Source organism: Patella vulgata, chromosome 1 (assembly GCF_932274485.2).
Source record: "Patella vulgata chromosome 1, xgPatVulg1.2, whole genome shotgun sequence".
Classification (NCBI taxonomy): domain Eukaryota; kingdom Metazoa; phylum Mollusca; class Gastropoda; family Patellidae; genus Patella; species Patella vulgata.
In genome coordinates this window covers 22410331-22432807 of record NC_065879.2, presented here as the reverse complement: position 1 = coordinate 22432807, position 22477 = coordinate 22410331, and the positions used below count along the sequence as shown (strand labels likewise).

Genomic DNA, 22477 nt, shown 5'->3' with positions numbered 1-22477 from the left:
GCTCCGTTATCTTTTAACGATCCGTTAACATGGAGTTAACGGATCGTTAACTTTAACGGAGAGAAAGGTTGTTGCTGGAAGCCCCGTTAACTTTAACGTGATGTTAACTTGGCGTTATATTTAACGGAGGTGTTGAGCTCCGTTATCTGTTTAATGATGGCATTAGTTGGCTGTAGCAAAAAGTCATAGATTACCTATGTAATTTTCTATAGAAGATTCTAGAGGGTTGGGCGATTTTCTATAGGGTGAAATTCTATACTATTTTACAGAATTTTAGTGGCCTGTAGGAAAGAATGGCCCCATAATTCTGTAGTGCAAATCCCATAATTTTTCCTACAGATTTATGCTAAAATTTCTAAAGGAAAAAATAAAGTATTCTATAGTTTTTTTATAGTGTTTTTTGTAGTAAATTCTACAGTTATGTTTTTGTCTTTAATCAAGTTTTGTGAACAGACTGCACAGTTGTCTCACTGTCTTCAGTTTCTTGTCAATACTAACTTGTATGAAGTTGTTATACATGTACATTGAATTTAAAATTCAGCCAATGAACAAACAGTATTCTCTTGGATTAACTTTAATGAATCCGTTAGCTAACGGATAATGAAATTGACTTTCCAGCAACAGAAATTTATCGGACCGTTAACAAACGACAAGTTACCAAGATAACGATCCGTTAGAGTTTAACGGATCGTTAAAATAACTTAGTTTTGAGCAACCGGGCCCTGAACTGTAAATAAAGCCCTTTTAATCTATTCATCTTCTTCTATGTAGGAATTAAAGTGTCGATCAACCAACCACCTGCATATCTGTTTTCAATAGACCGCGTAAATATCGCATGGTTTGTAAGCTCTTGACAATGCAATGTACCTCCACCCAACAGAATGTAATATAAACTTTCAAAGAAAACTGATACCAAATATCCAGACAAAAGGTGTGATGCAAGCCTTAAAATAGTTTTTATCTGATACTACAGGGTGTGTTTGGGCGGATTAGTGTCAATCTATCTTTGCCTTGAAGTCATTAAATAGTAATATTTGAAAATACGCTATGGGTTTATTGCATTCATAATTTTATAAAGTCTTGCCGTTTATAGCCTTAAGACATTGTCACGTTTTATTGATAATCATATTTACTAAATTGATTAGAATTTACATCTTTAAATCCTTTAAAGGTTTACATACAATTCCTCCTTGGGATCAAATTTACATTAAGACCGGCTCATCTTATAAGCACGCATTTTTTAGTATAGAAAAGAAAAACTGGATTTTGTCTAAATTTAGTTGCTTTTTTTACATGATAGCTATGGGTCTATAGTTGATTAGTTCCAATGTGAGCTTTTGGCCCATATACTATAGTCGCCATGTTGACAGATTGTGGAGCATTGGATCAACAGTCTTCGATGGTACTTAATAGATGGCATGAAAGACTTAGTCTTCAGAATACGTATGTAAAAGTAGAGCAATTCTTATCCACAATATATCAGCAGTTGATGGCTCAAAAATGTATTACGCAATTGGTAATTGGCGAGCAAAGACGTATGATAAATCAAACCACCTGCTGCGCCTATAGTACAATGCCTTTTATTGCTAGCATTATTTAACAGCAGAGGGGGCTTAGTAGTATTATTTCTGACCTTTTACAATGCATAACAGTGTATCTGGACCTAATGCTACCGAATTGATAGCTAATTAATATGTCCTATTAAAAATAAGATAACCAGAAGTTTATATGTATTGTTTAATCTGGTATTGTCGTTGGATGTTGAGCGGCATATAGTCTCTTGCTACGCTGTTTTGCTTTTAATGCCATGTACAAAATAATCAATATGTTACGGACTTGAATTCTCGTGCATAATTACTTAAATAGCCAAGTTTGAATTTCTGACGTTTTTTGTTTTCTCCAACCTTTAATTTGAAAGTGGGTGTGCTTCTGTCTATTTTATCAAGATAGAGAATTTAAGATTTTTTTCATCTTAAACAAGCATTATGTAAGAGCTAAGTATGCCTATTGTACTTGTAGGTCTTTTTGGGGCCTTTATGAATATGACTATACCATGATTAACTCTCGATACCATCAGATGCCTCCAAGTTTAAGTAGATTAGAACGCTTCGGCCATTTAATGGTTTAATTCAAAAAATGGAGAAGCACACATCTAGTCAAAACTGGATATTGAAATGCAAATACCTATGCAGGTTGTGATATAATAAATAGTCATGGACATTTGACATGATTTGAGAGTATGTTCACAGATGAATAACTTATCGCCCCAACAGAACCACTGAGCTGCACATGCGACACGCAATAGCGCCATATACGTGGGAGGGGTACATTGTCAAATTTGACACTTCAAGGAAGGGCTGATGAAAACTGCTGGTTTATCCTATCCATGTTTGCTTTCCTATCGGTTCTTGCATAAGATTTACTGTTTAGCGTATCTTTGCTTTAGTGTGTTACGTTTAATTTGCAATGAAACGTCTTCAACATGATGAACGTCTACGTGTTATTGGCATGCTTCAAATGGGTTATACACAGCGAGCAGTAGCCAACATGCTTAATGTGTCACAGTCTGTGATCAGCAGACTGTGGAACTGGTAACAACAAACAGACAATGCTGATGATAGACCTCGTTCAGGTCGTCCTAGAATCACTACACAAGCCCAGGATCGATACATTCGTACACATGTCCTGCGAAATCAAGGACAAACGGCCAATCAGCTTTCTGTAAACTTGTACCAAGTTACAGGAATTCGAGTTACACTTCAAACGATTAGAAATCGGGTACATGCAGCCCATTTGCATGCGCGACGACCGCGTGTTGCGCCCCGATTAACTCGCCAGCACATGGCAAACCGGCGTCAATGGTGTAGAAATTGCAGTAATCGTCGATGGGCGCGTGTAATGTTCTCAGATGAGTCCAGATTTACTCTGGATTTCACCGATAGGCGTGCTCGCGTTTGGAGGAGTGTAAATGAGCGTCATGCTAACGTTAACGTCAGACAGCATGACGGATTCGGGCGTGGGTCTGTTATGGAGTGGGGAGGGATCACCATGACTGGGTAACGTGTAATATGCCAGGGAGGATATTTTTACCTGGACAATGGCGTTAAGACATACTCTGATATGAGTTATTGTATATATTACTGGGAGCCAAGGCGACTCAGTAAAGCGCAGGCTCACTAACCAGGGGGTAGGAAATTCCTAGCGTGGTTTACCCTTGTCTGTGGTGTTGGACGGTGAGTCTGAAAAAGATCCGTGCCTAGTCATCTGGATGGATACGATACCCAGAGGTCCCATGTACACGTTGGCGTGCTCGTAAAAGAACCCTTGGAACCGAAATAAGAGTAAGCCACCATGCATCGTTTAGTACGCCCAACACGAACAATTAAGTAACACACGACTTGGCGTTGAGTCAGCATTGAAATGCCACAAGATTTTGCTCGACACAAGCCGGGATTACATTCCGCGACATTTTAGCCGAGAGTCTAGTACACACTCAATTGATAAGGATCCTTACTATATATTTTGAAGTTGATTAATGGTTCGTCTGTATTTAAAGCAAGTGTGTTATGTGTTCATGTTTGATTTATTCATCCGTCTGGTTAAAACCCCATCCTGGTTACCTATATTTCACATTTAACGATTACATATTGACGTGCTAGTTTCTTTCCATTTATTTCTGATGATGGCTTCTATGATTTGTTGTGTGCTTATTGGGTCAATAAGGTGGCCCTGAGTTGAAGTATATAAACAGATAATCATTTGTATCTTTTCTATTTAGTAACCATTAGTGAAAAGGAACCTAATAAGTAGCCAAATGTTATTTTATTGATGTATCGCTAATACGGCTAATTGTCATTATTTTTGTCATACCTGTTTCATAAATTTAACCCCAACTGTGCACTGGGTTAATTGTGTCTACATGTATTCAAAGTTCCACGTCCAGTCTCATGGCCAATCAAATATTTTCCCACATTTAGGGAATATTTTCACCGAATAATAAATAAAATTGAAACCATATCGATTGCATTAAATTATATAGTCCTTTACTGGCATCGGTTTTAAGCTATATGGTAGATATATAGAAATGGCATCATAATTCGTGGAACAAGCTATTATTTCAATAATGAAAAATTTGTTTTTCGCGCTATAAAAACACAATTAAGCATGAACTCGCCCAACGACATATCACCGCCATTAACTGTACAAACACTCGGTCGATTACAGACCCGTTGAAATCAGTTGATATTGCAAAATATTTCACTACAGTTAATTCACAATGGGAAAATGAAACTTGAAAACCAATTAAGATCCTTGAGGCATTATCGCTCAGCAATTTGAAAAAATGACACCTTTCATAATCACCGAATATAAATTGCTAAATGTATTACAAAAAGAGATCAAATTTGCCAGAAGCCCATAAAAAAAACCCTACTTTGTTTTATCAAAATGTATGTAGAAAACTCCAATATGGCTAAATAACCTTTTGAATCCATCTGTATGCTTATTGACAAATGAATATATCCAAGTGTAATTTACGGGTATGCATTAATAATGCGTAGGAGAAAGCTGATACCAAATGGAAGGGCATGTCGTATAATCAAATTTCCTTAAAACCTATTCGACAAATTATAGACACTCATTGTCGTTTAAGGAGAGTGGTACTAGTGTGTTTCTTTTCTTTTATATACTGTCTCCGAGATTTTCCATGTACGGTTCTAATAGGCCAGGAGTATTGTTTGTGTGACTGACGAGGACAATGACCGAACAAGATGTCTTGATAGCTGGAATTCGACGTACAATCCTTTTTTGTGCAGGTAACCATAGATAAAGGACACAGCAGACGTTTGTACACGCATCCGTGGACACACAACGCTGCCACGTTGATTTCTAAATCTAAATAAAATTTTATCTGATTTTATTGCATTGCAGATTTAGCTTTGCATGAAAAGCTAATTATACTTCTTTATCTAGTTTTGTTTATCTTTGAAGTTTAACAGTGACCATTGTGATTGGTTAAATCTAATCTAAAGCGACTGTTCATTGTTTGGCTCAAGTCAGATCAACTGAACACATACTTCTTATCCGTTAAAGCTACCAAAGTGTTGATGTAATAAACCGAAAAGGGAACAAAAGTAAAGCCTAATTAGAACTTTAATTAGAATGGTTCATTATTGACATTACTGCGTATCCTGTTTCATGCGTGAGGCTGGGAATTATTCCAGTTTCTAGGACACCTAAATAACTTCGTACACTGTTAAAATTATATGTATATTGACAGTGTATTTAAGATGTTCACACAGCTAACTTTTTGTTTCGTGCTGTTGTATACAAAAACTTCAGATAATCGTATTTCCTAAAAAAAAAATGTCACGACCTCGAAACCTAAGATCAACAGTTAAAATATATGAATGGTAGGTCGTGTCAGAACATCTTTTTGAACATTTTAAAATCACATTATTCCCTTTACAGAAAAGCTTTTATATTAACAAACAATAAAATATAATCGAATTTATTGAAGTAATCACGACTCTAACTATAAGTTTTAAAGGATATATTAATTACAGACAAGGATGATGTAAGTGCTACCATATTTATTCAAGAATTGCTTTGTCTAGCTTAGTATCAGGTGTTGCTACAAAATATGAATGGTCATTCAAACCAGTTTGTCTAGGGTCAGCATTGTGAAATAAGCTATTCATTTACAGAAGGACGTCTATTACACCAAAACTTTTCAAAGCAAAATATTATTCTATTTATAAGAACGTTCTCCGGACGAAGGAAATGCCATGAATTAATTTTCATTATCAAAAGAGTTAACAGACATGTTTTTAATATAAAACAAAATATTTCGAGAGCTAAGTCAATGCTCTCATATATGACATCGACGTCGAATCATTTCGGATAAGTTTTCTTTTAACGTTATAGTTATTCCAATTCGCCCTTTGATCAGTCAATAAACAACTTACCGCATTGTAAAACAATGCCAAGGCAAACGAAAATGTCAATACATCTAGTGAAATAGTTAGATCGAATAATATTTTGATCGTTTTTTGGTCGAATGAATTCCAATTCACTCGTCAATATTAAAGCAGTAACCTATGGCTCCTTGAACTACATTTTGATTATGATTATTGCAGCTATATTGATTGAGCACAGCTAGTTGAAGTCGATATTTCAAATTTCACATTTAAAAAAGAACACACAATCGAAAATTCCAGCCTGTTGTTTATGTAGGTTTGTTTTTAAACGGATATTCTTAATTACAGTCTTTCCTGTAATATTTGTGAATCACATAGATGGTTTATCCCTTTAAAGTCGCAACACTTCTATTATAGAATCTCGGCATAGAGGTTAAGACCACAGCCAATCAAAAATACTTTTATTAAATCAATTTTGGTTTTATTTCAAAATGATTCAAATCGATCGATTCTGAACTTAAGGCATTTCCTTTTAAAGTTTCTGTTGTTGTTTTAGACTATACAAACATGTCCATTCTTTAAAATGGTCTGGGAGCCACGGTGGCTAGGTGGTTAAGGCGCTGGCTCGCTAGCCTGGAGTGGGGGTGTTCGATCCCTGCATTGGCCGAGAAAGTTTATCCGATTTTCCGACGTGGTTTCCCCTTGTCAGTGGTGCAGAACGGAGGGCCTGACAAGAACAGCTGTCTAGTCCTTCGGATGAGACGAAAAACCGAGGTCCCGTGTATACATTGGAATACACGTAAAAGATCCCTTGGCAGTTGGAATTCGATATAAGAGTAGGCGATAGTGCCGCTGCCCGGGCAAAATTTTCCTCATCGCACACTGTATGGCGTATGCCCGTCTTCATTAGCCCAGTATAGGAGCAGAACAGTAGGACGTTAAACCCAATTTCATTTCATTTCATTTATACTCATATCTGTTAAATTACATGATAATAACAGTCTTTACCTTAAAAAAATAATATTTGAGACTTTTAAAATATATGCGCATGATCTAACTTGTCGTGACTTTGATAATAACAGCCTTTAACGCCTGGTTATCTTTGATGCTCTGACTTTTTGCGGGATTATCAAAATAAGAAGGATTACTGACATGTAATTATTTTACTTTGATGGCCAGACAAACTGTTGTTCTCTTTTAGTTTAAGATTATAATAATGTACTAGTCTAGCTAACGTTTTGTGTGATACAGTACTGAGAGGTAAGACGTGGAATATCTTTTTTTAATTTGCAGACATTTTTTACGATGGTGATTCAGGATAGAAATTGTTAAATGTGGATATTTTTTGTTCATACTAGATATTTGTTTAGGGGTATATGTATAAACTACGTGTACAATTTGATGTACTTTCCATTTACACATCCAGGTGTCGTGCGCGATACTTAGGCGTGCTTACGGAACACCCCATACCACCCACCCCCATTAACACGTAATTTCTTGTGGTAAATTGACGAAACTATTGGTTTAGTTTACTCTGATGTTTGTCAGAATATACCATGTAATGCATGAGAAAAATATATACTTTGTCCTAGTCGTATGTTATTTTTGATGTCCACAACAACTAAGCGAAACAAGATCTGTTTTGGTTGACAACCCACGCTGCATTAAGATCTAATTATACATCTTTATCAATTTTATGTTATCTTTGAAGTTTAAAGTAGCTAAGTCTCTAACTCAATATCGTCCAAAATCTTCGACATTGAAAACACGAATTATTTGTCACTTTAAATCAACATTGATGTTGTGATCTTACGGGGAAAAGATGGGCTTCTGATATCCAATATTTAAGACAAAATAAACATTTTACCATTGGTACACAAATCGTGTACCATAATGCGTTTCAGCGTCATTTGTAACAAGGGACTAGAAGAACGAAGCTAGACATAATCCACAAGTCACGTCAAACGGTGACGGCATATTCTTATCTGGGGAGCATGCACAATAGATACTATCGGTGTAGACTGGAATAAGCAGGCGCTAGAGGTTGCCATTCGATTGAGACTTCTGGCGTATTTCGCCGAACATAACTGATTTGAAGTTAGAGTAAAAAGGGAAACGATTGGATGTAAATCAGTTTATATACATTCATATTACATTATTTTATGCGTTGCGAACAATTTGTATCAATTTCTAGGTCCCAAATATTAGCGACTTAGCTCCTTTAATAGCACCCGCTAAAATAAGATCTTTGTTTTAATCATATTGGAAGTAATGCTTTATTCTCGGAACCTTCAACTAAAATATTTTGAGGATTCGGAATTTTCATTTGCGGAAAGTTGAAATCATAGAACAGATTTTATTGCTTTCGGGTACCTTAATTTAAAGATGGGGGGTTGGATGGCTGAATGGTTAGCGTGCGCGCGCTGTATCATAAAGTATGTCATAGAGTCGACTGGCGTGGTTTCGAATCCCCGGTTGTACGTGACAAGGAGTAGGGTCGCCTGTCCAACCTCGTGGGTTTTCTCCGGGTCCTCCGGTTTCCTCCCACTGCTAAAGACCCCTACGCGCAAGCGAATTATTAAAATAAAATTAAAAACCATATGTTAGTCCCGAAATGACCTAGTTTGTGTCGAGTGGACGTTAAACCCCATTTCTCTCTCTCTCTCTAATTTAAAGATGCATTATTCAAGAGCTAAATCTGCCTAATGCAGATCTTTCGTTTGGCCTCAAATGTTATATAAATTATTAGTTAGACATTTACATACCTGGCTCATAATCAACTCTCTTTAACTTCGGACGGTTTTGAGTTTAAACATATTTAATTACGAATGGTAGTTAATGATTTAATTTAAAAATGGATAATCGAGACTTTGTTTATTATCGTAACAACTTCGCTTCGCTTAGAATGAAATAATTTGAGTGGAATTTTCAACATATTCCCTTTTCATTATCTATGTTTTTGACTATTATAGCGAGAACTGTCAACTGTTTATCTAAATCTTACATTGATTTTAACAATATTTTATTCAAATAAGATGGATATTGTATACATACACTGTCAAAGGGTATAAGGGTTCAAAAACAAGTCAAAGGCTTATATTAATATTAAATCTTACATTAATGTATCTGTAAGTATACGCGATTAAGGTGCCAGATTATTATCCCGGTAAACGTGTAATAGACCATATTATGCTTTTAATTAATGCTAGATATTAAGATTCTGATAACAATAAAAGCGAAGCCGTGTTTCGCAATAAACGGGAGAACGTAATGAAGTCTCACAATAACGAATACTTAATGTTGTTTATGATGACCACAATACTTGTAACATGAACACATTAATTATCTGTGTATAAACTTGTCTTAATAACCGGATTATCTCTATTTGTCTAACCTTGGAAGATTACTAATATACTGGACTTTAAAGTAAATTAATTCTAGATTTATAAAAACAAAGACCAAAATGAAAGTATTCTTACATGTAATGGACGTATGTTTGTAGTATATTTACATTAAATTACTAATACACGAATTTTTCCCCGAATTCACAGTCGTAAAAATATTCCTAGCACCCGTTGGAAACATTCGTTGCGCATGCCGATTGAACCTGGATAACCTATAAGTTTGGTCACCCTACGGATGTCTTCGAACCGTGTGACGATGCTCGATTCACAGTCCGGAACGTCCCAAATTGACAGAATTGCAATCGAGTGACGCGGAATTCAGTCCTGTCACAGTTCTGTCAGTCCCGATGACGGAGGTGGTGTGAGTAGAATTGTGACGTAATTAAACACGACGAACAGGTTTCGGCTGCATGGTTGGATGAGATACTTATATATCCAGTCGACGCATGCGTTGTAGCCCGAAGTACCCATTTTCACTCGATTGTCAATATTTTTGGGATTGAGAGAATTCAATTCCGGAACGTTCAATCGAGTACGCCCATTTTCAATGAACACGTGATAGCAAAGACAATAGTGCGATCAACTGAAGACGGCGAAGAAGATAAATTAACGACAGACTTGACCTATTCAAAATGCCTACGCATGTTAAATGAAATAAAAAGTATTGCAATAAAATTTTGAATGTACAGAAAGGTTTATCATTTTTAAAGGGAATAGCATTCTGATGATTCGAAGTTCTATTTTCGAAGCTACATTATAATAATACTTCCGGTTTTCGAAGTTACAATTTTTCCGGTTTTGAGAAAACTGGGTATTCCGATACTCTGCGTAATCCGACATATTGTAACGACCCCGTACGATGTCGGATGTGACAGAGTGCACTGTATATTCTCTGTATAGACACTGAACATGATTTAAAAGAATCATGTTCAAGTATTCATAATATGTAATTTAATATATAGCGATATTAAACAGCGTTTTATTGTTCCATTCCAGGGTATAAAAAAGCTGTTTCGGACGTAAAATATTATTTCTAATAGATACTATTTTAACTACGATGAAGTGCAATTTACGCTAAGATCACTGTGATGGTCGCATACGAATATTGATCATAACCCTTTCATTCTTAATCAATATTAGTATTTTATAATATGAAAAAAGAACACTCGTGTAGGATTAGTTAGGAAGAATACCCATTATCTTATTGAGATAAAAAAAAAGCACAGAACAATACCTTAAAAACTATCCTCTTGAGGAACAGTTCCTGATTGTGTTGGCATCGTCTATTGTTTTATTTCCACACCCTACGTTTCATACTTTACCAATATCTTATTAAGATACAGAACAAGAACTAAACAGCTACACTATATTGTGCTCTTGAAGTATATATTATCATGGAATTGTCACAACTTATAGTTCTAATGTATAGTCTGTTTATATACATTTTAAAGATAATGACCAACAATTATAGTTGATAGAATGCTATTTTTCACGTGAGGTATATGGACGATGCATAAAGAGACGGACACGGTCGTTCTAATCAACCTGAAGTGATTCGCCTTTGCCTTATCATCTAAAGCGCTTAACTCCACTGCCCCCCCCCCCCCTCCACTCTACTCGTGTAATGAAGTACGTCAGAATATTTCCCGAGACAACGTTCTGAAAAAGGAAATGGTTACACACATACATAATTTTAATCTTGTGTATGTTCTTGGCCGGTACCTAAAGTTCAGTCAATTCGAGTATGATCGACATGAACCATTACATCAAAAGCTCAGATATGAAAAGTGTGCTTTGTTCTTTTACGATTCCTTTGACTAAGTGCAATGTCTCTGTTACTAAAGTTAATGTTTGTTTTTTTTTTAAACAGTTTCAGGTACCAGTATGAAGACCAATATGAACATTATCTTTTTATTCATCGCTATTACAAGGTAAGAACATAAAACTAATCATAATTGTTGTCAGTGAAAGGAAACTGGAGAGCCTAGCTAAACACTACGTCATAGGGATAGAATTCGTGTCTTGCATAGATGAAAGACTTTCTAATCAACTAATGAAGATGGAATTAACGGAACACCTTGTCAATATAATGTATATCAACTTACTCGTATGGTAGAAGACTCTTCTTATGATTCATATAGGAATGATTTATCCACCTTTTGTGGCAACAATGAAACTAATTTGTTTAATAATTTAGAAACAGAGTACATTTACCATAGATTTTGAAATATTGGGGGTCATTAATTCAATTTGAAACAAAAACGTTAGGAGCGACGGATCTAACTGATAACCTATTATTTCTTTACTGTAAAAAAAACAGCAAAACAATTTAAGCTATGTATTTATTTACCTAATGTCATTCCATCTGTTGAATAAAACTTCCCCTATGATGGTGATTCAACTTTGTGTATAATCATATCCTTTCTTGTATTTTTATTTTCAATTTTCGTGGGGTATTGTGAATTTCACTTGAGGAACCGTTCAATGCGAAGAAATTAGTTCTATCTAAGATAGTTTACTTTGTCCATAATGGCACTACTTTATGTAATATTAACTAAGTTTGGGCAAAATACATGTCTTGAAATGGCTCGGATTTCTAGTAAAACGTCGATCGTTTCATCTGATGTCTTCAGTTGTCCACAGATCATAATTGCTGATTATATTTCTCCCCACACCGGAAACACCAGTAAACTGTCTGATTGATTAGAGGCAGGTTGTTTATTCTGCAATCTAAATGATTAGTAAATTTGTTTAATGATTGTGTTCTGGCCCAGTTCATCAACATGTTCACTTACACTTTATATTCCATTTGTTGTAGACGATTTGTCATTATCTTACATATCTTGATTAGCATCAAATCTTACAATCAGACATTATTAGACTACCGTTAACTTGTACTGAGTAACCGTTCCACAATGTGGATTATATTACTGTAGCCTAGTTCATATATTTTGCAAGATTTAATTTTCTAATTGTGTCGGAGAATCTTAAAATATTTAGTCTAAATAAACATAAAAGACATTCGCATAATGATATCCTCTAAGCACAGTCAAGGTGGATAAATGTTTGGAAATTCCATGCTATGTGCGAGTTAGGCAATTGATATTAGAAATCCTGTAAAATCCGTAACGTTAATTTTACCTTTCATATATTTCCACGCATATTAATTTTAAGATAAATAGTACCTTTTATTCAAAAATACTTGCACGGGTAGTTAGATAAGTCTAGTTAAAATGTAAAAGTGTTGTGCTGTACGCCATTGAAAGTGTAGTGTAAACATCATAGCATATTTTAACGATACAAAATTCTAAACTTTTTGACATATTTATTAGTTATTTATTTCCGGAATGTCCCCAGGTTTCGTATATATAATTATAAAAAACATTCCTTGAAGCAAAAACAATTTCTCCTTAAAGCTAAAAAGAGAAAGAAATATGTGCGATTCTCTTTGTGCTTGATACTACAACCGACATTTGTACTTGTTCGAATCAATGTGTTGTATAAAACAATAGAAGAAAAGATTAATGCCAGTCTTAGAAAATAAACCCTCCACCATTAAATTCTCAACATTGATTTTACTTTCATCCCCATCCTGATTACTTTTATGGGCGAGATGAACAAACTTTAAAGGACATCTGCCATTATGAATAGTTAGAACAAAGATAATCTTTATGGGAGGGTTAGAAAGAATTTAACATAAGTCGCAAAGCTTTCTGGTATTACTGTGTCCTTTATTGTTCATTCGTTTTATTTCATTCCAAAGTAATTACTAGCACTTTGAATGATTCCTTCCTTAATTCTTCATTACAATCCTCGTCGTGAAAACCATGGTGACATCTAAGCTAGTTTTCGTCTCGTATCATTCTGATATTAACATCTGTCGATGTAGTATTCGTCTTTTGTTAGATCATGGCCCAGCCAATAATAGCGTATGTTCATCGGTCTGGGTTAGAGTAAAAGTAACAACTAAATTAGTGCCGTTTCTGGGGATTTCCGATCATCCGTTCAGTTTTAAAGTCCCTTACTGATACAGTAACCCATTTCATATAAAGACAGCAGGATATTTGAGTAATTTGGAAATATCATTTGTATATCTCTACGTAATTTCGGAAAAGTTCGTCAGCTGAAAAACACAGTTACTCGGATGCTGGGTGGCATTTTGTTTTAATCTTAAATATCACTGAGAAAAATAAAAGTTATGTAATGCACTGAAAAGAAAGAGCCAAGATTGGCTATTGCTGGAATATTATTTACAGCATTATATCGCAAATTTCATAGCTAAGAAACTTTGTAATAAATCAATGTAATTTTTCCAATGCGGCGATTTGCATCTCATATTCGTCATATTTTGTCTACAAGATCAGTGCGTTTTAAACAACATTTACGTGTGATCAAACGGCCCAATCGAAAGTTTGTATGTCGGTCAAAAATTACCACAGAGCTTTAGACTGTACGGGACAACGGATAATTAATTAATAATGTCTTATTTGTTTTACTAAAATATATCTGGGTCTTATTCTTTAAGTCTATATTACTATTATCAGTGTTAAGGTATCAGTTCACGTCAATCTGATTAAAACACAGATCCTATTTCGTTTCGTTTTTTATAGTTCAAAATTTCGTTTTACTTGTCTTTACTACACTAGGATATGACAAAGTTGTTTCGGTTGAAGTGAGGGATTAGCCAATGAAACAATCTGTTACGGTGAGCTCTTGACTTAGAAACATCAACGCTGATTGATTAATCAGTATCTGACGCGTTCTTCCAGTAAAACCGGCCAGATCTTCATGTAGTGTAGGCTATCGAAAGTATAAAAAACGAAACGAAATATAGATCTGTATATATTAATCAGATTGAGTTCATGTAGGCTGGTCACAGACTTAAGTGTAAAAGTTTCATATCTACTCCAATGAATTCTACACAGAAATCGATGACGTTTTGAGGCAAAACAGTAGACATACGCTACCTGTAATTACTAATGACATCAATAAAAGTAATCAGAAATAATCGGATTTCCTCTGGAATTAGAACGCCTAATTAGCCCTGGACGTATCGCGTGTACCCTTGTTGAAAGGTCACATTGAACCAGCTTCTGTACTGTTAGTATTATCTGTTCCTGGAATATTTGAAGATATTGACAAGGGGTCGGTGGACACGGGGGTGCATTTATTAAAGTACATTGTGTTTACAATGATACATAAAATCAATTGGGAGCTCAGTCACTAAGCCGGATGTTCATTAATCATACGGCCCCGGGTTCCATCCCGGTGTTGGCTGAGATCTTTGTGTTCCTCACGATTGTCCAGTCGGATTTCTCGTAGTCAGTGTATAACAGGATGAATGACCTGACAAGGAAAGTGACCAGTTTTTCAGATGGGGTGACAAACAGAGGCTCCGTGCATACTGTTGACAGCACATTAAAGATCCCATGATAGTAGACCGTAGCGTCATGGTCCGGACGACATTTTTCTCATGGTATATGGTATACCGCCCGGTGGTCGATGCCGAAAAGTAGGCCGTTAAACCCCACTTCATTTACATTATTAAATTGAGAGATTATTGGTCGAACGGGAAGAAAACACTGGCAATGGGAGGGTAGGCGGCATTGGGGGTGAATCCCTTTGAGCAGGTCTGACTCCCCAGCTATGTGTCTGTTATCTGTTAGGCACAATTACGACGACTGTGATGTGCAGATGCTATAACAGGTTGTATTTATTGTTTCTGTTAATAAAACTATTGGACCTATGATGCACATTATACTGTTTCCCTGTATAAAAAGAAATTCCAGTTCCACCACTGAGTGAAGAGCGTATTAAGTACGACTCAATATGCTACATTATTGCGTCAATTAAGGAAGATTAAGTGCTTCATTATCAGGTATTTATAAGGTGCTTAGTTACAGATCAAATTACTTGTGAAAACCTTAATAATTTCATAATAAAGAGAAGAGCTTTACGCTACGTGACAAAATACTATAATTTATTTGCCTTTCTTTCCTGTTCTGCGTCGATGAAACTTTGTATTTAATATGATGGAAAGTTGACGATTAGCTAAAGATGTATTCCATTGAGATTTGAAATGCCAATTAAATAACCATTGATTAGAGATTATATACAAAATACCCGGGGAAATATATTTAGTGTGCTAAACACTCAACTTTACGACATTTTTGTGGGGATGTAATCTTTTTATTGGACGCTACTACGGCTAATGTGTTTCTTACACAAGTTGGAATCGACGAGTGACATTTTTGCACGTGCGAATTACGAGCTGATTTTAAATGGTATTTTCCTGCCGTAATAAAATCCAGCACATTTGCTACCTACAAACTAGCAGTTTATTCATCAACAGGAAATCTCGTGTCGCCGGCATTCTCCTGCTGCGAGTATGTTCCATTCTGACTTCATCGCGGAATTTTCAGCAAGCTAGGTGATGCGTACGAATTGATACAAAAGATCCTTTGGCAGTTGAAATTCGAAGAACAGTACCGAACAACCCCGATTTCACACGTAATAGACATAAAAAGAAACCCACTGGAGTGTCGACGAGACATTTACACGCCATCCCATTCCTTAATTGTTTTTTTATTTAAATATCGTGCGAGCATGCCAAATGTTTTGAAATATAATTGGTAGGAATCATTTGGCGTTCATAATTAATATAATACGAATTCACTTTGCGGATTTCTTATGTGACAAGCTTTTATGAAACCGCGAACATCAATTACGGTTTTGCATTATGTTAAAACCAATCATGCTTTTTAATATAGATCTGATTTATTGTGGTGCTTGTTTACAACTAATGTCATCGTCCTGCTGGTCTTTAATACATTGATTTTTTTGTAGTAATGGATTGAATATGTGATTATTCATAATAATATGCCATTCATGTGTATTAGCCACCGGGGTTTATTTGTCTGTTTTGTTTGTCAATTAGATTTTCTGCTTGTTGGAATTAAAACGCATTGTCTTCTTAAATCCGACCTTCATTTGTTACTTAAAGGAGCTAAACCGGTAACTCAATATTTTCCATAAAATTCGAAATTAAAAACAGAAATTAAAATTAAATTCCATAATGGTCCATTTCAATTAATATTGACGTTCTTGCCGTGAATATATGGGATTCTAATATCCAATATTTAAGATATATTTATATGGACATGTTGAAATCAGTACATGAGTCATGTATTCTACGGTTTCGCGTGTCATTTTTAATGAACAAAGAAAAGTATATCCTATAAGACAATCCAGAAGTAATTAATAATGGCTGATTCACAAATGATAAAATCATAATAAAAAAAAAACCCGGATTAATCAGGTGTAAACGACTTTATCGGAAATGTCCATCATTATTAACCCGGTTTGTGCAGAAAGGTAGACCATTAAACCCTAATTCTATGTACATTATTATAAATTCGAACAGAAATAACTGGAGTTGAACGTCTCACCAACACCCACATGTCTGCCGGAATATTTATACATAAATAAACTATTCAAAAGTGTCTGATATTAACCAGTCAAGAAAAAATTATTTTATTCCAAACAGTTATAACTCAGTGTTTTCAAGATCTAAAATTTTTGTCCTTTAAAAAGGCTTTATTGCTTTGGGGATCTTCGTCATTTTTTTTTATTTGATCACCAGAATCTAATGACAATTTAGTTGAATAGAATGAATTAATATGTAACATGAACAATTCAAATTGTGCTTGGTCTAGTGTGAGTCACTCGATCCAGTGATACTTGAATCATTTGTTGCCAATGGGAATGGGGCTTTAGGTCGAACAACATACTTGAATGATTCGAACCAAATCACTGTTAAACCGACTGATATTGTCTTTCGATCTAATGACATTTATTTTGTCGTCTTCTTTATAATCTCTCCTGGAATTCGCCAATCGTTGTTTGAAGTGATCAAATCGTCTAATACGTCGCTAAGTGATGATCAAATGGAATGTACCTGTTTTTACGTGTAACAGTCGCCGAACGAGTAAATTACTTTCCGATAAACGCCGAATTTCATTCGATTGATGTCAAAGTGAATCTTGCTTTACTATACGAACTTAGTTTGGTATTAACATCAACAAAAGTTTTATATCAATTTATGGGGTAAAATATGTTCGAGCTTTTAAAAAAGATAATTAAATTACGAAAACTCCCTCACATCATTATTAGATTTATCTAGTCTCGAAAATTTCACCGAGAATACTAATTGTATATAAAACATGTTAGCATGTGTCTGTGGTTTAATTTATTTGGTTTATGACCTATTAACCCGCTTTATTTTAAATTCTTAGAATTATTATTAAAAAATTCCACCGTCATATCTAGTATCTGATAATGAGTTTAAATATTCACAGCTCCAACCAGGAAATGTAAAGAAATGAAATGGGTTTACCGTCCTCCTTTTCTGCACCAACCGGATTTACTTCCTGCTTTATGCTTTGGGGTAACGTTTGTCCGGACAGCGGCGTTTTGGTCAACTCTTCGTCTAATTACATCTGCCAAGGCTTCTTTTACGTGCATGCCAACCTGACACGGGACCTGTGTTTTCGTAACTTCCGAACAACTAGATGGTGTTTCCTGCCACACCCTCCGTCCTGTAACACAGGCAAGCGAAAATCAGCTGACAAATCTCGGGGTACTTTATCGGCCATCACCAAGTTCTAACACAGGAACTCTTGGTTAGTCAACTAGCGCGCTACAGACTGAACCACCGTACATTCCTACCCCTTCTCCGCTCCCACATCCAATTAACTTTGATATTGAAAATAATGCATATCTTAAACTAAATACATAGAAAAACAAACAATATAATTTGGGTTGATCAATGCATATATTCTTTTAACACTAATGCATAAAATTTGAGGCAGTTTCATTACCTTGCTGGTGATCACGCTTGTCCAAAAATATCGCGTAAAGAATTTAAGAGATTTGATCTGCCCCTACAGAAATAGGGTAATCTAATCCTGATCAACTTTAGCTCTGGTTGAATATTTGATATTTTTGATGGTTAAAAATAGAATTAATAATAATGTCCCTGGGTCAGGTTTATTTTTGACCAGTCTTGAAAATCATTTTTTTAATTTGTATGCAGTGTAACCTTCTATATTCAAATTTCGTACATAATTAGCAGTATTGTGTAGAGGAACTAAACTCATCACATATTCCTGCATTAAAAGTTATGATATGTTTTAGGCCCGCGACCGTTGCTGCCCTGCTATAATGATAAAATGGTGTTTTAGTATAATAAACACATTAGCTCATAATTGCTATCAAGAGTGGCAATAGTTAATAATAACTATTATTCTAGAAGGTACAACTTTGGAAATATATGATTTTTTACTAATCATTTTGTTGTTATGTGTATGATTTCCTACCTTTCACAAGCAGCGAGGAAAGGCGCACGTGACAATAACGCCATTATTTACTAGGAAACTTTCTTGATAGCCCAGCGTTTATCTATATTCGCCATTAGAAAGGTGTTGAAGGAAAAAAAGATTCGAAATCATTCTAAAGCTGATTCTAACACAAATATATTTTATATCTTTACAGATTTCCTGATTCAAAAGCCGGTAACACTAAACTATCGGAAGATAACCCCACTGAACAAGAAGAATGGCTAAAACATCCTTACGAAGACCGGTTCGGTGGTTTTAAAGAAAATGATGAACTACGTTCTGGGGACAAGCAGCATGTGGATTCTACAGGAAGTGATTTATTTGATGAACACGATGGCGAGAAGCGTCACATGGATTCTATTGCAAGTGACTTATTTAAGCGCCAAGAAGCCGATAAACGTCACATGGATTCTATAGCAAGTGACCTATTTAAACGCCAAGAAGCTGAAAAGCGCCACATGGATTCAATTGCCAGTGATCTGTTTAAGCGCCAGGGCACTGGTGCCGAAAAACGTCACATGGATTCTATAGCCAGTGATCTATTTAAGCGACAAGATGGCGAGAAACGTCACATGGATTCGATTGCCAGTGATTTATTTAAGCGCCAGGGTGGCGAAAAACGGCATATGGATTCGATTGCAAGTGATTTATTTAAACGTCAGGACGATCAAAAGCGTCACATGGATTCGATTGCAAGTGATCTGTTTAAACGTCAAAATAATCAGATTGAATCCATTTCGAGCGAGCATCACGATTCTGAAAAACGTCACATGGATTCTATTGCAAGTGATTTATTTAAGCGCCAAGATGGTGAAAAGCGTCATATGGATTCAATTGCAAGCGATCTGTTTAAACGCCAAAATAATCAAATTGAATCCATTTCGAGCGAGCATCACGAAGCTGAAAAACGTCACATGGATTCTATTGCAAGTGATTTATTTAAGCGTCAAGATGGTGAAAAGCGTCATATGGATTCTATTGCAAGTGATTTATTTAAGCGCCAGGGTGGTGAAAAGCGCCATATGGATTCTATTGCGAGTGATCTGTTTAAGCGACAAGATGGTGAAAAACGTCACATGGATTCGATAGCAAGTGATCTGTTTAAGCGTCAAGATGGTGAAAAGCGTCACATGGATTCGATAGCGAGTGATTTATTTAAGCGACAAGATGGTGAAAAACGTCACATGGATTCAATAGCGAGCGATCTATTTAAGCGTCAAGACATTAAGAGGCGCCATATGGACTCAATAGCCAGTGATCTTTTTAAGAGACAAGATTATGATAAGCGCCATCTTGATTCAATTGCAGGAGACCTTTTTGCAAAACGTCATATGGATTCTATTGCCAGCGACCTATTTAAGCGCGATCGGTCATCAAAGCGACATTTAGATTCTATCGCCGGAGATTTATTCGCAAAACGACCAATGGATTCCATAGCAAATGATCTGTTCAAGAGAAGTGATGTTGAATTGGTTCAAAAAAGCTCAATGGATCCAATTGCCGATGAACTGCTAAATAGATTAAACGGAAATAAACGACATTTAGAATCTATTGCTAGTGATCTTATTAGAAAACGTCATTTGGACTCGCTGGCTAGTGATCTTTTTAAGAAAAGGCAGTTTGACCACATCACCGGAAGTCTGTTTACTAAAAGACATCTTGACAATATCGCGGGTGAAATTTTCAAAAGAGCAAACATGAAGACCATGAAGGACGCGCAAGCTATTGACAACAACAGCTCAGTGGAACCAAGAATGCGCCGAAGACGTTCTCTGTACAATTCGTCACGCTACCGAAGAAACGAAAGATTTAGTAACTGGAACAACTACAGGAACAACTATGGTTTCGGTCACAAGAGATACATTGACAACATTGCGAACAGCCTCTTGAAGCGATCATCACCAACACCATACCAAGAAAATATTTATAAACATTTGATCCAACGGCGATTCGTAGATTCTATTGCAAACCATCTTCTTATCCGATAACATGAATGGTGATCCAAGTCTCGGAGACATATTATTTTTTATAAAATAAAATACACACTCGTGTCAGCTGAACCAGTCTCGAAAAATTCGAAGAAATGTGCAAACTATAAGGAAATGATTTTTTCTACTTTCTATTTTCAAGCCTGAATAACGTTCTTTTGGATATTTAACTCTATTTTTTCAATAAAAAATTACTATGAACGCTTTGTTGAAACTATATAGAATAAATATTAGCGATAAATTGTTTATATTACATAAAATCTTATAAATTAATACGCCATTGATCATTTAAAAATTGAGAACATTTAACTTTCCATTTATGGACTTATAACGTCATGTCTAGATTATTTACAAAGTGGGATGTATTTTACGGACGTGACCATTTTGTACATTATCTAAAACTACAGAAACATTACTTACTTGGTAATTTATTCCCTTGTTTAATTATATTTAAGTGAAATTTTGGTTAATTTTGTGCCATACTCGTTTAATTATGATTATTATTTTGATGTAAATATTGTATTTGTTTTCGTTTGTTATAGAATTGAGACTTTCGAACAGGTGGGCAGATCGCTTCAAGTTACAGGCCAAACATTGCTTTAACTGACTGACAAACAGCTCCGATGAAAACTTGTTGAAGCTTTCAGCCCCTGTTTGATTGGAAATATTCGAGTGTTTAAGATCAATAATTAAAAGGACATTAATATGCGTCAGGCGTGAGAACACCATTTTAGAATTTAATGTTTTACTGCCATACTTGATACTGTTTCGTACAACTCTTCTAGTCTTTTTCTCATTAACTATTTTTTGTAGAAAATGACAAAGTCGGTTCTACTGATATAAGATTATGAATTAAATGCTGAAGTCAATAAGCCGTGATCTGCTTCAGTCTACCTACCTTTAATCAATTATCTCCCTTTGTCTACAAAGCTGGACGTCAAAGAAATCTCCAGAATCAAATGCTGAGTATTGCTGAGCTCCTACATCAGCTAAAATAACACTTCAATGATGGTTGTCGATGTATAATGCTCCAAATATCATAATAACAATTGAATGTACTTTCAGTTATATAAAACTTTATTGATATTTTATTGATTTATTGTTTATTTGAACGCAATAAATGTTGAATTTGAACGTGTAACATTGTTATTATTTTTTAAATAAATATGAGGTTCAGGAGATGCTAAAGATTTGTGGCGTGCAGAGGTTTGGAGATGTCCGGGGAAAACTACTCGATAACATGCTTACAGGACTCAAGTATCGTGGGGTGGGGTGTGGATGGCAGAATGGTTAGCACGTGTGCGCTGTATCATAAAGGCTGTCATTGAGTCAACTGGCGTAGTTTCGAATCCCCGGTTGTATGTGACAAGGAGTAGGGTCGCCTGCGCGCAAGCATATTATTGAAATAAAATTAAACCATATGTTAGTCCCGAAATGACCCAGTTTGTGTCGAGTGGACGTTAAACCCCGTCTCTCTCTCTCTCTCTCTCTCGGGAACAGTATACTGAGAAATGTGAGAAAGGGAGACATTTTAAATATATAAAAACGGATGAAATGAACCTTTTTATTCACATTCAGTAGGTCAGCTTTAAAATTTAAAGAAAAAGTATGTTTACTTTCATTCTTTGATTGCACCCTCACCCCAGCCCCGAAATGCTAATATTTGGTCAATTCTCAATGTTGTCGTTATGAACATTCACCACGTGCACGAAAAGCTTTATTTCCATTCCGTCAAAATGAAATTCGAAATAGAAGCTACACCATATGAA

At 35.6% G+C, this 22477-nt stretch overlaps 1 protein-coding gene across 2 annotated transcripts in view; it reads left to right on the top strand.

Moving 5' to 3' along the window:
* LOC126825210 (involucrin) overlaps positions 1-21849 on the top strand; it is a 38075-nt gene extending 16226 nt beyond the window's left edge. Inside the window, exons 1-3 of one of the 2 annotated variants that reach the window (XM_050554782.1) lie at positions 7165-7178; positions 11193-11253; positions 18875-21849. In XM_050554782.1, the coding sequence (XP_050410739.1) occupies positions 11207-11253; positions 18875-20708 (1881 nt within the window). In that variant the 5' untranslated portion in view covers positions 7165-7178; positions 11193-11206 and the 3' untranslated portion in view covers positions 20709-21849. Of the gene's footprint in view, positions 1-7164; positions 7179-11192; positions 11254-18874 lie in introns of those variants that run through there. The other variant, XM_050554773.2, reaches the window with a different exon arrangement.
* Positions 21850-22477: the final 628 nt, after the last annotated feature.